At 37.8% G+C, this 15,004-nt stretch overlaps 3 protein-coding genes and 1 long non-coding RNA gene across 6 annotated transcripts in view; 2 read left to right on the top strand and 2 right to left on the bottom strand.

The window, feature by feature from the left end:
• The window catches only part of LOC106962647 (uncharacterized), a 19,772-nt gene extending 19,648 nt beyond the window's left edge, over nucleotides 1-124 (top strand). Inside the window, exon 3 of the long non-coding RNA XR_001428023.1 lies at nucleotides 51-124. This is a non-coding gene — a long non-coding RNA (uncharacterized LOC106962647). The remainder of the gene's footprint in view (nucleotides 1-50) is intronic.
• iqch (IQ motif containing H) overlaps nucleotides 1-1,821 on the bottom strand; it is a 37,543-nt gene extending 35,722 nt beyond the window's left edge. The window contains exons 1-4 of one of the 3 annotated variants that reach the window (XM_015057188.1): nucleotides 1,552-1,821; nucleotides 1,336-1,458; nucleotides 1,143-1,240; nucleotides 958-1,033 (exon numbers count right to left, since the gene is read on the bottom strand). In XM_015057188.1, coding sequence (XP_014912674.1) covers nucleotides 958-1,033; nucleotides 1,143-1,240; nucleotides 1,336-1,458; nucleotides 1,552-1,602 — 348 coding nt within the window. In that variant the 5' untranslated portion in view covers nucleotides 1,603-1,821. The remainder of the gene's footprint in view (nucleotides 1-957; nucleotides 1,034-1,142; nucleotides 1,241-1,335; nucleotides 1,459-1,551) is intronic. The other 2 variants (XM_015057187.1, XM_015057186.1) reach the window with 2 other exon arrangements.
• A 244-nt stretch (nucleotides 1,822-2,065) lies between these two features.
• Nucleotides 2,066-5,716, top strand: aagab (alpha and gamma adaptin binding protein). The gene is made up of 10 exons (XM_015057193.1): nucleotides 2,066-2,252; nucleotides 3,381-3,571; nucleotides 3,659-3,755; nucleotides 3,853-3,942; nucleotides 4,030-4,113; nucleotides 4,214-4,293; nucleotides 4,372-4,468; nucleotides 4,562-4,666; nucleotides 4,812-4,861; nucleotides 5,077-5,716. Exons 1-10 carry the CDS (start codon nucleotides 2,159-2,161, stop codon nucleotides 5,152-5,154), a joined length of 966 nt encoding a protein of 321 aa, XP_014912679.1. The 5' UTR covers nucleotides 2,066-2,158; the 3' UTR covers nucleotides 5,155-5,716.
• Nucleotides 5,717-6,762: 1,046 nt separating this feature from the next.
• smad3b (SMAD family member 3b) lies at nucleotides 6,763-14,788 on the bottom strand. The gene is made up of 9 exons (XM_015057185.1): nucleotides 14,253-14,788; nucleotides 12,540-12,733; nucleotides 12,315-12,449; nucleotides 12,059-12,133; nucleotides 11,918-11,968; nucleotides 10,621-10,833; nucleotides 10,363-10,500; nucleotides 9,882-10,026; nucleotides 6,763-9,083 (listed from the first exon to the last, which is right to left on the bottom strand). Exons 1-9 carry the CDS (start codon nucleotides 14,453-14,455, stop codon nucleotides 8,960-8,962), a joined length of 1,278 nt encoding a protein of 425 aa, XP_014912671.1. The 5' UTR covers nucleotides 14,456-14,788; the 3' UTR covers nucleotides 6,763-8,959.
• Between the last annotated feature and the right edge of the window lie 216 nt (nucleotides 14,789-15,004).

The following is a 15,004-nucleotide window of genomic DNA, read 5'->3' as shown; positions in this document are numbered from 1 at the left end:
CGGCACACTAGTGTGCCGCGGAACAGTGGTTGAAAAACACTGTCTTACAGAACACATTACAGGAACACCTCTGACACTGACAGGAAGAAGGGGCAGCTGTTGTGAGAGATAAAAATCTTTCATCAAGAATCATCAAGAGTCCCACTCACCCTGCATATGGACTGTCACCTCCCTCCCCACGGGCAGAGAGCAGTAAGGCATAAAAACCAGAACATAGAAACCAGTTTCCATTTAAGGTTTGGTAGACTCAAGAATTTACTTTAGTCACTAAACGTATGTCTTCTTTCCTTGCTGCCTATTTGGTTTTAAGACTGCATGACATTTATCTTTTGTATTTACAGAAGTACTTAAGATTTACAACCATTTGATTTATAATTTGGGTTATTTCATATTTTGTTTCGTTATGTCTGCAGTCACTTTAGTTGGTAAAACTGAATAACAAATGCTGTTCTCTCCAAGGCAGTTATTATTTTACTAATGATACCAGTCATTAGATAGGTGCTATTTCTTAATTATTTTTTTATGGTTTCTGTTTCTATATTAACATTTAAATTTTGTAAAAAAAAAAAAATTAAAAAAGATGGTGAAAATAAAACCTTAACAAAAAATGCTTAAGTGTCTGAACTGTTTATTTCTATCCATCTATGTCCACTATTTGTTAAATTCTTGTAGACTCATGGGTATGACTTAGGGTGCACCTTGAACAGGTTTTCAGCCCATGTCCCACACCGAGACACTTACAGGAAATGACCATTTGTCTTACATTCATGTTTTTAGACTGTGGAAGGAAGTATGCTAGGAAAGGACCCGAATAAGCCCCGGGATAAATTGCTAATTCTACTCCAAGGACTGGCCTTGGTTTGAACCCAAGATCTTCTTGGTGCCAGGTAACAGCGCTAACAGGAACAGTTTCTTAGCTTTTAGAAAGTATGAGTGAAAACTAGTGGGAGAATGTACCTTTCTATCAGGGAATACTGCGCCAAATGTCTTTCTTTGTGAATACACATCAGGGAGACTTTCAAGAGAGGGTTTCCTGTACAAAGTCATTATTTCAGGATAACAGTTATGCAAACTCTTAACATCCATAAAATATTCTTAAAAATATATCCCCTATACAACAAGCTTAGCTTTAATTCACTTACCATTTATAAATCTTTAAGGTCTGTTTTTCTATGTCTTCAATGGTTGGAAGAACCAGCTGCTGCTTATTTACACTTTTCAAATAATCCTCTGCGTGTCTCTGTGTGTTAGAAGTAAAAGCCATTATCTGTTTGTAATCAGTTCATTTGACTTCTATTAAATGTAAACATTGTCCTTAGCATAAAACTTTCTCACCCTGATGCTACTTTGGGTCCTACTAATGGCATTGTCCAGTACTTTGATATCCAGAGTTGCGCTCTTTTCGTCCACATTGATTTTTTCAATATTGTACTTAAGTTGGCTTAAATCATGTTGAACCTGCAAATACAAACATACCTAAGTCTGACAAGTCGGTGTAGACTAAATTATATAATGGAATCTAATACACAGCCAATAAAACTGAAACATTACCTGAACTAAAACGTCTTCAAATTTATCTTCGTGTTTGGGTATGTCAGCCATTATGTATGCGTGGTCTAGTAACTTTAACCGGAGACAGTATGCTAGTTAGCAATCAAAACTCTTGAAACATTACTCGTAACCATGGCAACAATATTTTTTTTAGAGCGGGTTTAACATTTTCCGGAGCAAGTCTCTCAGGTGCCTGCTCTTACACCAAATTTGCTAATATTCTGTAGGTCTTGCAAACTAATTATGTTGTTTTCTCAACGGTACGCTAACAATGTGCGTAGACATAATTAAATAAGTGAACTAATTAATTACACGGTCTTGCCCTACAAGAAAATTTACAGGGCTAAGATTTCCCATTATTTTTCAACATAGGAATTTAATCTTAGACTATTTCTCCTTAATATAAATATCAGCATTATTATTACTATTATTATTAAATATCAATCCAAGAAACTGCACAGTAAATTAATAAATAGGCTTTTATTGACGTTATTCTTATTTTTAAGAAACCGGAAGTGACTTACGGCGGAACACGGAGTTCAAAGGTTATAGAAGTTAGCTACATCTCAAGCTAGCACCTTAAAAGCGATCTTTAAATATTCGAGAAATGTCATCGCCAGAAGAAAACACTGAGATGATTCTGCCATGTGTGCTTGTCACTAGCACTGACAGTGAATTTAAAGAAGAAGAGCTGATAAAACGTAAGTTTTCGGGGCACAGCCAGTCTGATTTAGCAGGAAAGCTAATGTTAAACAATGCTAACTGAGCAGAGCACCTGACCTGAGCGTTGATAAACAGATTCTGGGTTAAAACCAAAATGTACTTTTCAAATTATAAATTCATAAGGAAAAAAATCCAGATCAACACGGCTCTATAGCAGAAAGAAACGCCACTTGTTATGTTATGAATTATTACAATTAACTAAAGAAAACACGAGACACAGTCATGAACACCTGTCAGACTGGAAAGAATCGAAAAGCCATTACTAAGGCTTTTAGGGGCTCCAGCAAACCACAAAGAGAGCCATTATCCATACATGTAGGAAACATAGAACAGCTCTTCCTTTCTTGCAGGAATGACTGTCCTCCCAAAATTACTTAGAGTGCATCAAAGTCTCATCCAGGAGTTCACAAATTAATCCAGAAAAGCAACGAAAGCACTTTGTTGCCTTTGTCCCACATGTTTGTGATCAAGAATTTGAGGATAGTATTGTGTTGACAGAAAAGAAGGGGTGTGTCCCGTTACACCTAGCATAAAATTAACATGGCATTAAAAAAAAAAAAAGAGCATCATTGCAACAGTCTAACATAGTAGTAATATTTTGTTATTATTATGTTGAACTGGGGTTGCATTGCTTCTTCAGTACCTGGATGGATCCATGAAATTTGCTCTCGATTATGTTCATGCTCCAAAGCCCTCCAATGTGACCCAATTGTAACACACATGCTAAGAAGAATGGGCTAAAATTTCTTCACAAACACTTAAAAAACGTATCACCAATTAACTCTAGATAACAGTTGTTAGCACCAGAGTTGGCTCAGGTATTTAGTAGGTTTAGAGGACAGTTACTTTTCACATAAGACCAGTTGGCTTTGGATATCTTTTTTTTCTCCCTTAACAAGTGAAGCTGTTATTTAAAACTAGCATTTTTTATTTATTCAGGTTGCCCTTGTCTGATTTTGTAAAAAAATGATATTTTACTTAATATTTGAGCTTGAGTTAAAAATATATACATATATATATATATATATATATATATATATATCACCTTAGCTTAATGTTGTCTTTTTGTGATTTTTTTTATTTTATTTTATTTTTTTTCTTCTCAGAAATACTCAATTCAACGACTTTGCCTCAGCCAACTAAACGAGAGGAAACTGTTGTTTGGTATCCTTGGACTATCAATAACAAATATTATACGGCGGATGTGCAGTTGTGTGTTGTACCAAGCACGTATAAAATGTCTGCAGAGATTGCCCAGTCCATGCAGGCTTTCATTGCTTACTTTGACAGCAGAGTGGTATGTGACCTTAAGAACAATATGTGCTTTTGATTTGCAAATCTGTTTTAGTTTGCTGTTTCTATGATGCATGTTGCATGTTTGCAGAAGGATGGGCTGGAAAAGCTAAATCCCTGGATTCCTGTGGTGGAAGATCTCAGCCCAGAGGTGCTTATTCTTGTGTGCGACAGAGTCTGTGAAGACGGTTAGTTAACGTAGTCGGTTAGAATGCAGGATGAATAATTACGCACATACACTTGATACTGCCTCAGCAAGCAAATTAAATTTAATTCATGCTTTAGGTGTCACTCGGCATGAAGCACAACAGTGGTGTTTGTCTCACGCATTTGAGCTTGTGGAGCTCAATCCACAGGAGCTACCAGATGAGGATGGTGAGTTCTGCATGAAAGAGAAAAGTACATTTCCATGACCAAGTCTTCATCTGATTCACTTTTCCTCATCACTTTTGCACATTTCAGATGACTTTCCAGAGTCCACAGGAGTAAAGAGGATTATCCAGGCACTTAATGCTAACGTGTGGTCCAGTGTGGAGATGAAGGATGGTAAATTAATATCAAATTGGTTTCGTTTGATAGAACATAACCCTATATGTCATCGTTTGTGTATGTAGCATATATGACTCTTTGCATCTTTGTCTAACAGGGCACAATCAAGGTTTTGGCCTATTGAGTAGTTTGGTTGCTTCCAGGCATAACAACCCACGCCACAGCCAAGATCCACCGGTTAGATGACATTTCTGTTGACATAAATTGCAGATTTATAAAAGGCCATATTTATTACATTGCCTTTTGTTGGGACAGTCCTCCAGCTTGCCAGCAGAGGGCACACACACCAATGAGGAGGCCAACCACACAGACAACAGTGCAAACTCAGATACACAAGAGGGATCAGTTGTAGGCAAGTAACATTATTTTAAACATTTATTTGGCTAATTTATGAATTTATTGTCCATGTTATTACACAGACTGAACATGATTTTGGTCCTTGCAGATGCAATGACTGATTTAGACATACAGGAACTCGCCAATCTTACTGCTGGGGATGCAGATGCAGACAATTTTGAGCGGCTTTTCACTAAATTAAAAGAGATGAAAGGTAATTGGGGTATTTAAAGCAAGTTCAAATAAAAAAGTTACTCTTTTATTCTGTTGTTGCTTGGTGTGGAAGTTAAATATGTTTATACTTTGTAAACTTTTTTCATACATAAACTTAAGTGCGTTTGTTCAATTTCACCATGTAGATAAAGCTTCATCGTTACCACATGAGCAAAGAAAAGTTCATGCTGAAAAGGTTAGTCATTATATCGCCTTTTTGCTTGAACAACAGTTAAGGCTGCAGAACCTCAAAAATGTATTCATAACCCCCCATAGAAGTGGGATGAATACTGTGCGAGGCACTGCACGTTGTACTCCAGTGGAAAATTATGTTGGATCAGTTCACAAGAATAAAGGCTCCGTTCAGAAACGCACATCTGAAAACTGTTTTGTTTCTCTTCTGTTTTCCAGGTGGCAAAAGCCTTTTGGATGGCCATCGGTGGGGAAGAAGATGAAATAGATGGATTGTCTTCAGGTGAAGACAGCTAGAATCAGATATCAGTGACTCTGTCTTCATTCCTCTGATCGCACCATTTTTCCTGGAACCCACATGGGTGTCGATGTGGACGTCCTGGTCATACTTGGAAGGTGGATTTGCTTACAGATGGCACTGTAAGAATAGTTGTATGAGATTTTTAGGATGCAAATGATGTATGCAGAAATACTAATTAGAGGGTAAGCCATGAGTGGCGCCGGTCTTTAACCTTCTCCCCCTGGGTTTTTTAATGTGCTTTAGCCCTGTGTGATCCTGAATATGTGGTTGGTATGGAGGTAAAAAATAAATAAATAACGTGGGACATCTGATCCGTAATTTGTTTGTAGGTAATATCAACATGTATTTTTGTTACATATGTGCCTTATCCACGTAAGAGACTTAATGCACGTTCTCATAAATCAACATAAAAACTTTTTTTTTTTTCAGTTTCATTGTGACTTTAATGTATTTGTGAACACTAGTTTTCAAAGGTGCGTACTGCAATTTGGTTGAACCAAATAAGATGTGCAGAAACTGAGAGACTTTTCAGCAAATAAAGTGAGTAGTTGAAATGAAGTGCAGTATTGGTATTTCTGCTGTTCAGCATATGATGTCTTGCAAAAGTAATCACATCCCCTGAACCTTTCCACATTGTCACAACCACAATCCAATTAATTTACTGAGCTTTCATGTGACAGACCAACATAAAATAGCACATAATTATTAAAATTATGGGGGTTTTTTTTCCGTTTTTGCAAATAAAAATCTGGAAAAAAAAAAAAAAACTATATTTTTTAAGTCAATCCATGTTGCTTTGACGCCTCTAAATATACCACACCCAGTTGCCTTAAGTCATCTTATTAGTAATTCAGAGTATTTTAAAAAAGAGAACAATGTAGAGCAATAAACACAGGAGACAGGATTAGAAATGAAGTAACATGGTCAGTGGATAGGACACAGCTCAGGTGTGGGATACTAATGCAGTCCACAAATCTGGTTTTCATGAGAGAGTGGCAAGAGAAATTTAAGTGTTCCTGTGTGCCACAACCAATGTGGGTGAAAGGACACTGGTTAGGTGAGATCATATCTCTACTTTTAGTTGTACATTGTAAATGCTATGTGTGGTGAAAAATTAAGAGTGCACATCATTCTGATAACACCATCAGAACGATGGTTCTGATGGTGAACCATCAGAACCATCGTTCTGATGGTCTGTGGCAGCAAGGTTTCACTGTGAAACCTTGCTGCTACAGGTTTCACAGTGGCAGCAACATCATGGGTTGCCATACATCCTGCAGGGACATAGAACCTGCCTGCGCTGATAGAAAAATGGATGGAACTAAAACCTGTTAAAAGCTCCAAAAGATGGGAAATTGCTGCAAAATGACCACCTGCATCCAATCATGAGTTGAATTATTTAAGCTAGTAGGGACCATACCACAGACTTGCTGAAATCACTTGTCAGCCAGTGTGCCATAAAACAAAATTAGAAAACTACTCCACCCTGTAGAGTTAAGCACAATTGAAGGTTGACTTTGTCTACTCTTTAAACTCCACAATGGTAGCAGATGTTATCAGGAAATAGGTTTGGATTCATAACGATTTGAGAAAACACTGAGAAAACTTGTCTGTTGCGTTTTAATAAAATTTCACATTTAGAACGATTTGTTTCAGTCATTTAACCGAAGGCAAAAAGGCTACATGTATGTAAGACTCGGCCCAGAAAAGCCACTCCAAAAATAAAGAGAACACAGAAGTCTACAAACGACATAATGCACTATAGTACACAGTTTAGGCAACTACCATGTTGGCGTTATAGATCACATGGTAACATAGCTCTATGTACTGTAAGTGCAGGACAAATATTGCATCAGAGACAGTAATCAAAGACACATGCCTTATATTATAACATTGTACATGTGATATACAGTGTTTTTGGGACAAGCAATCATTACAATGTTAAAGTGGTGGAACAGTAAACTGGAAGTACATAATTTACTCACAAGGACAGTGAATCACAAAACGTTACCTGGTGGTAAAAGAAATAAAAGTAGCATTTCTTGTTTTCACCCCACAGCCACATGGTGTCTACACTCAGTTACAGAGTGTAGACACCTACAAAGACAAATACGGTCTGCAACGTGCCTCTATTGAGAAATAAATAAGGTTTGATACAGAAATCTGTTCCAGACATGCACAACCAGCTCACGCAGGTTAGAAGCACACTTTATGCAACTCAAGTTTGGGGTTATTAAAGTCTCATCAGTCAGCCCTGCAGCAAAGGTCCATCGGGTTCACTAATTCAAGCTTTTCGCCGACATGAAATTACGAGCTCTAGTCACTTATTTACAGTCATATTTAGGAAATGATAAAAATAGATTCCCATGCCAGACAATATGCAAAAATAACTTTTGTCTCTTTCAGAGAAGAAAATAGTTCATACATTTTTTTAAATTATTTTTACAGAAACAATAGTGCTTTGTTTTTTCTTAGTGTAGACAAAATACCAATTGAATCATAAATTAGATAATTTATATAAATAAATCCCTACTTGGGAAGTAGTGTGTACTTAAATTACAGATTATATGAAAACGCAACGGAATACTTTTCAAGTTACTTCATGTATTATTTAATTCCCCTCTCTGCTAAGTGTGTGAGATTGAGTCTCAGAAATAATGAACACAATTAATCTTGATTAAGTCACTGAAAATTTTTTTTTTAAATTGGCCAAGCTTAACCTGCATCATGATGTACACTTGGGGAACACAAATTTTAAATGTCTGTAAAGAATAAGCATTGTATGCTTCATTCATACAATTTCAATCTCTTTTGCACAGGAGAGAGGCCTTTCAGATACAGGTGCATCTAGAATTAGAATATCATTCAAGCCCTGCTGTAAGTAATTTCATTCATACAGTGTTTTAAAGAGTGATCTTTGCAAGGCATTTATTTCTGTTCATTTAAATAGTCGAGTATTACAAATGAAACGCCTCCGAAATTCAGTTTCTAAGAATATTTGACTAAGACATGTTTTCTTTTAGCAAGAATATTATGTTAGACCTCCATAATCATGGAAAAAGTTGTTAGCTGAAGACACCAGTACAACTTCCTCCACTAGGAGGGTCAGCCACAAAGAGGTGCAATGTCGTTTACTGCTGTCGGTTCTCTGTGTTTTAACAAGTCCAACATCAGTGAAGGCATCTACCAGGAGGCTTCAGAAAAGCTAATGCTTTGCTCTGCTTACAAGCTTTATGGAGATGCTGATTCCACACCTCCCCATACTGCCAATAATTGCTTTATTGGCAATAGTTTTCCAATGCCTGACAGGATGGCAAACTTAACAGATCTAAACTCCATAGAGAAGCTACAAAGTACTGATCAGACACACCCTGAAGCAACCTGGGCGTTCTTGACCATGAGCATACATCGATGCAGTAAATAATCCAAAATCAGCTTGTACCGAGTGCATATAACGTACGACATATGGAATTTATTTTCAGAAGGCCAACATTTCTGCTTTAAAAATAATTTTTAGAAGTTTTATGCAAGACTAATATTCCAGGAAACTGAATCTTGTGTTTTCATTTGCCTTGAATCGTATTCACCAGAAACGACAGACATACTGTATATCTATCACTCTGCCTGTAGTGTACTTGTAAAGGTCTTAGATTTACTTATTGAAAATTACATTTTCATTGATATTCTGATTACGTGAAGTCCCCCTGGATGAAATGAATGATGCTTCTTGTTTCATCACAGACAAAACCTTGACTTTTCCTATGCGGCTTGCACTCAGTTGCATATCTGGGACTAGTTTTCCTAAGAGACACTGGAGCAGTGGATGCTTGGAGAGCCCATCTGGGTGAGGACCTTGTCCAGCCATTGTAAAGGACCGTTAAGGTGCAGCTCTATCCAGCAGGGGGTGCTGGTCACTGTCTGACGTCTGTGGAATAGAGATGCACCGACTGTTAGACTGTTATTAGAAATGGGCTTGCCTATGCTGTATCACTGTGCTAAATATGAAAAATTCTTGAGAAACAGGTCATGGTCATTTAAATGTGTTGCATTTAAATACATACCTTTATTCAGTAGCTTTAAATGAATTAACACAAACATTAAAGGCAACTTTGCAGGCTATTCCTGAAGTCACTCAAGTCTTTACCGGAGATGCTTTTCTCTGTGGTGTTTGGTGGCAGAAACACAACACGCACAAATCAATGGTCAAGTGGAAATCCCTGCTGCAGAAGGATTTGGAAATATGTCCACCACACCACCGCATACATTACTTCCCCTAATACTTCCCCAAATACAAAAAACAGTGACTCCACACCCTGAAGAGCCAATGGCTCTGCTAGTAGTCGAAATTACCCCCTCTAATGTTTTTGCATTACATTTTTTCCTTGTCATGTAATGTTCATTTTTTTTATATTATACTTAGAGTACCAAAAAAGAACAATCCGACAACTGGGTTATAATGTCTCCTGCATCACTGATTTACAAATCATCTAAGTATTTGTATAAAGAATGTTAGGGTATGTGCTCTGAAAAGAGGAGGACAACGTCATTTCTGCAACTAACTTGTCCATATTTCCCTGTCAAACTCACTGCATCCTAAATATGTCTTTGTATTTCTGACCATCAAAATCATTACCAAATATCTCACTGTGTATCTATAAAAAAACATTAAATTAAGTATTAGGCAGTTGGAACTACAATATCAACGGTAAACAGCCATGCTTACCTATACTCAGCTCCCCAGCCCTTGACAAAGCTCATGCGAATGGTGCACATCCTGGTGAGCTGGTAAACAGCCTCGAAGCCCTGATTGACCGACTGAGCCAGGAGGGCAGCAAATTCTTGGTTGTTAAAAATCTTCAGGTTGCATCCTGGCAAAAATATATTTAAACTTAACAGTGCATAGATCAAATAAGTGTCGTTTTGATAGAACTTTACAGCTCAGGTTATAACTTGCTAATTAAAAGTTTGCATTGATAATCTTAAAACGTAGTGTATAAAACAAGTTTAGGAGTACTGACTTTAGAAAACTTTCTCAACAGATGACATTTACTCTCATTAAAGGAAGGATTTTTCAAAAAAACTCCAATCAAAGATTATGCTACTTCAGCACAACAGATCTTTGTCAGCAGTTTTCCTAAGTGTGGAGGACGCTGGATTTCACCTCGGATTAGTTTCGCCGTTATAAGCATTAGTTTCACACTGACCTGGAGGTATTTTGCACACTGTGGCAGGATGCCACCCATATCGCTGGTTGCAGTTAGGACTTTGAACAAAGATGGCACTGTCACTAAGACACTCTGCAAACACTTCTCCCCCAATATAATATAACCTCACGCCACGTCCTGGAAAAGGAACAGAAATGATTGCAGCCAAGCAAACAACCTGTAACCTACAGATTTCTCAAAGCATAAATATGAAAAGACTGGCTGAAAAAATAAAAAAATAAAAAATAAAGTATGCACCTATGTGTCTGCGAGTGAGCTCTACGGCTGAGTTCCGGTTGACGTTGGACAGCAGGCCCAGACAGAAGCGTTCAGAATTCGAGGGGTCAGTGAATCCATCTACTGTGAGGGAAGGCTGGGATGCATGGAAGGTCTCCCCAACACGCTGGTTCAGCTCATAGTAAGAGATGGAGCACCAGAAGGCTGATTCACAGTACGTCACAGGCTGTGGGTCTGGATTAGTGGAAAAATGACAGACATGAGCAGACGCAAGCTCAACTGACTCAATGTACATAATAATCTTATACTTATGGACCAGTACGAATAAAAGCAGAACTAAGAAATAACATTATTCTGCTCACCATGCTGGTGAGTTGCAATGTCCACAATCAAAAAAAAAAGAAAAAAAAGTTATAAAAGGCAAATTAAAACCTTTCTATTCTAAGCAGGGAACACTGTTGCAATAAAACATGATGTGGTCATGCTCTATCTGCAGAGCACAAGTATTTCAAGTGCCTTGCAAAAGCATTAATACCCCTTATCTTTATTTTTTACATACATTTTGTCACATTACACTGACAAACTTTCATTTAATTGGAATTCTAAGTGAGAGACCAACACAAAGTAGAGAAAATACATTCCTTTAACTGATACATTGTCATAATAATTACATTAATGGCACAATTCCAGTTAAGATGAAGAGAATACTACCAAGTTGTCAAGTATACGCTCAAGTCAATTGACTAAATGTAAATCAAATATTTGAAAATATTCAAGATTACTGAATATTAAATCTACTTAAAAAGCTTTAAAGCAACATTTATTATAGCAACAAGTGATGTTATAATAAAGGTAGAAAGAATTTTTTTAATGTCTTTCTTACATTTAAAAAAATTAAAAATCTACCTATTTATTAGAAATAATGAACATTATCCTAAAACCAAACTGCAAAGTAAACAGCAATCATGTTTGATTCATTTTACAAAAAGCTCTGGCCAGTAAAGTTCAATAATTGTGGTATAAGCTAGCAATTAATCAATCATGCAGTCTTTATATATGAGGACTTGTCAGTAATAATGCTTTAATGCAACATAAAAACAAAAGGCAATGATAAAAAAAAATAAAAATAATCGGCTAATTATGGAAAATAAAAAATAAAAAAACCCGAAGCATAAGATTAGAGGCAACTCTTAATTTGAAGGTGTTGATGATGAGAAAGAGGTTAGAGATAAGGCATAAAATACTTACAAAGCATAAACTCTAAAATCCATAATGGTGTTAAAATTCTCAATACGAAAAACCAAAAGATTTTTCTCACCAGAATTATTGTTTGTGGGTGAAACAGGGTTGGGTGAAAGGCTGGGCAAACCTGAAACAGAGCGCAGGGTTGGATCATGACCATGATGAGAGGTTTATAGAAAATGAAGGCTCTGGTAGTGCATGTAGTTATGGGGCTCACTTGTGTCCATGCTGCGGTTGAGTTGGTGATCATTTGTCTCACCATCCTCACTCAGATACCCTGGAGGGGGAGTTTCTGCAAAATACAACACATCTAACATTAAAAACCTGTAAGCATCACACTTTCAAAGGACGAAATGTTTTTTATGCCTATGGACCAGAAACTATAACACTTTGTCATACACCAGTAAACAAGTTAAATTTTTTTGATAGAAAGGAACTTCACAGTTTAAACTTTGAAGCACAATGTCTCTCACCAGGAATATAGTTGCTCTGAGGCTCAATGCCAGAAGGGAAATTGGTATTTTCAGGTATTGATGGGCTGTAGTCATCCAGTGGTGGAAACTCAGCAGGTATATCTGTGTGGCGCGGGACTAGAACAGGCGGCAAAACTGGAAAAGTGCAAAAGATCACTTTAATTCCATTCACAGTTTGCTACGTGAGTTCAGAAAACTGTGCAGCATAGCAATCATTACACTCACTTGGCGTCTCTATCCTCTGGTAGTGGTAGGGGTTGACGCACACTTCATCCTTCTTGGTGTGAAAGGCAAATTCACAGTGATCTACAGCCCTCAGCTCATGATGAGACTGCAGGTCCGGCCAGCGCCACAGGCGACAGTAGATCACATGAGGAAGACCTTTTCTGTGCGAGACCTGCAGACGTCCATCTAAAGACCTGGAATATACAACCGGAATGCCACGTTACGTGTTCTGGAAGTTTCTGACGAGAGGCAAATTATTAGCAAATTACCAACCCTCTGTGTTACTACAAGGTGCCAGTGAAAAAACATTATTCTGTTGTAGGTTTCAGAGTTTATTTCTGAATTGCTACACAATGGAATTAGCCTCCAAATAGCTCATATTTTTTTAAGATCCTATAGCAGGGGTTCTCAATCCTGGTCAAGTGTCCTTCATTTTTAGATGCACCTGCGCTCCAGCACAGATTATTAAAGTGACTGCATTAGCTCCTCAACATATCATCAAATGCTGCAGAAGCCGGTTAACCACACATTCATTTAAGTGTGTCAGCAGGGAACAACTCACATGCAGGTCAGTGAGTCCTAAGGACTATGATTGAGAACCACTTCTACAAAGCATCCTGTACTGGCAGCAAGGGGGATGGGGGGGGGCAACACATTTTTATGTTAAGTGGGTCACCACGTCATTCCTGATAAGTAAAATAACAAAGAGGGCTACTAGGTTTGCTTGCAGTTGGACATACAAATGTACTTAAAAAGAAACACGACCAATTCAGTACTGAAAGTTGCCAAACATAAACTTGAAAAGTAATTGCTTGAAACACTTAAGAGCTAACTAAAAACTCTTAAAACATAGCCAAATTATTTGTTTGTTTATTTATTTATTTATTTATTTATTTATTTGTAAGGCTCATTTTAATCACTTAGTCAACTAAAGAAACAACCAACTGTCTGACAAGCTATCATACAAGAAAGATCAGTTTGCCTTATGGGGAATCCCAAACTCAAACCTCCATCTAGTACAACTTTCCCAGAGTGCAAACACTCCAGTCTAAACATCCTCTGTTAGTCAGAGCTCTGCTCTGCCAGATTTCTACCCCTGTGTTTTATCAGATATGTGAACTGTGGACATGTTTATATAGCAGTTGATGAACTGGGGCTAACCGCATAACATATTTGCACACTCTTCAGCAGCTTTAATTGCTTAAACACTAGGGAAACATGAAGTACTCCTGCCCCAGAAGAGTATATTTGAAAATGCATTAAATTGCTATAAATTGTGGATTAAGTCATATCTCATAAGAGTCTGTGTAACACGGACTACCAAAGTCTTCTGACCAAAAAAGTACAATTATAATAATAAATTAGACGTTTGATGCCACTATTCATTGTTTTAATTTTATATGTTTGTTGAACGAAGCTGAGCTGTTGTGTTGGCTAATTATCTGTAAATATAATTGATATTTTGTTAACTAAAGATAGTAACAACAACCTGGGGAATCATTTTAAACATTATATACACTTTGCAGTTGATAGGACAAAGAAAATAGCAGCTAAAGCACCGCTATCAAATAAAACCTGATTTAATATTAACTGCTAGTGCTAGCTCACGCTAACTAGCAGGCTAGCTCTACAGCCGTGGGCTAACATTAGCTGTCATCAGTAATAGTTGCTAGTTTGAGCCACTTGGACCAGTTTGCGCCCTTTTGATTTTACCTGGGTATGGTTAAGCATTTTGTGTTGATATTCTGTGTTGTGATGGCCTTTTCCAATTCCTCCAGCTGTCCCGTCCTCTTCAGCTTCTTTACGAGACTTTTGACAGCCTTTTCGCACCATTTCTCCTCCTGTCCGTTTTGTTCTCCTTTCTTCCAGCCCAGTAGCCTCTTCACGATCGGAGGAGTGAACGGCAATATGGACATATTAAATGTCACTTAATTAAAGTGGTTACGGGGCTCTGATTTAATTTGATAACCTCCAGGGCTGCACAAAGAACAGTTCGCTGTTGCTGTAATCAAGGTTAGGTTGGGTGTAGCTGGTTGGACTAAACTCCCAGAGGCTGGTTGCTCCCTGGAGCTCGGTAACAGCGGCTCGCATCAAGGTCCAGTCCGTTCAGGTTGCCTGTCTGTCGGAGTCAAACAGCAGCAGTCCCCAGTCCAGCCCGATTGTTTGCCTGCCTCCGCCTACCCACCAGTCAGCTGGTCTGCCCTCCACCTGCATCCTCATACATTGCCATAGTGTGCAATGCAATGAAAATAAACATTTGATAAAAAAAAAGAGCTCAAAGAGCAAACTTTAAACTTCGATCTCCCCACCACACACCCCACATCAATATGCTGCCCGTAAATAAAATCCGTTGTTTTCAGAAGACACAATAGAGCATATGAATCTCACTTGATGTTATTTAATTTGTGTATAAATACGGCTGTTCTGTGAAAGCCTCAGATACCAAGAGACAGGTCAGGGATGAA

Source organism: Poecilia latipinna, unplaced genomic scaffold, assembly GCF_001443285.1.
Source record: "Poecilia latipinna isolate Pla-1442-1.1 unplaced genomic scaffold, P_latipinna-1.0 Scaffold1442, whole genome shotgun sequence".
NCBI classification, from domain to species: Eukaryota; Metazoa; Chordata; class Actinopteri; order Cyprinodontiformes; family Poeciliidae; genus Poecilia; species Poecilia latipinna.
The sequence above is the reverse complement of the archived record's forward strand: the minus strand, read 5'-3'. Positions and strand labels throughout refer to the sequence as shown.

What these genes read in the sequence shown, in the direction of transcription:
- aagab (XM_015057193.1), top strand. Translation starts at nt 2,159, where the DNA reads ATGTCATCGCCAGAAGAAAACACTGAGATGATTCTGCCATGTGTGCTT. An exon ending in CAGTGTGGAGATGAAGGATG is followed by an intron (nt 4,114 to 4,213) that starts GTAAATTAATAT and finishes TTTGTCTAACAG; the next exon opens with GGCACAATCAAGGTTTTGGC. An exon ending in TAAATTAAAAGAGATGAAAG is followed by an intron (nt 4,667 to 4,811) that starts GTAATTGGGGTA and finishes TTCACCATGTAG; the next exon opens with ATAAAGCTTCATCGTTACCA.
- smad3b (XM_015057185.1), bottom strand. Translation starts at nt 14,455, where the DNA reads ATGTCCATATTGCCGTTCACTCCTCCGATCGTGAAGAGGCTACTGGGC. An exon ending in AAATGCTTAACCATACCCAG is followed by an intron (nt 12,734 to 14,252) that starts GTAAAATCAAAA and finishes TGTATATTCCAG; the next exon opens with GTCTTTAGATGGACGTCTGC. An exon ending in GGCTGGGGAGCTGAGTATAG is followed by an intron (nt 9,084 to 9,881) that starts GTAAGCATGGCT and finishes TCTATTCCACAG; the next exon opens with ACGTCAGACAGTGACCAGCA.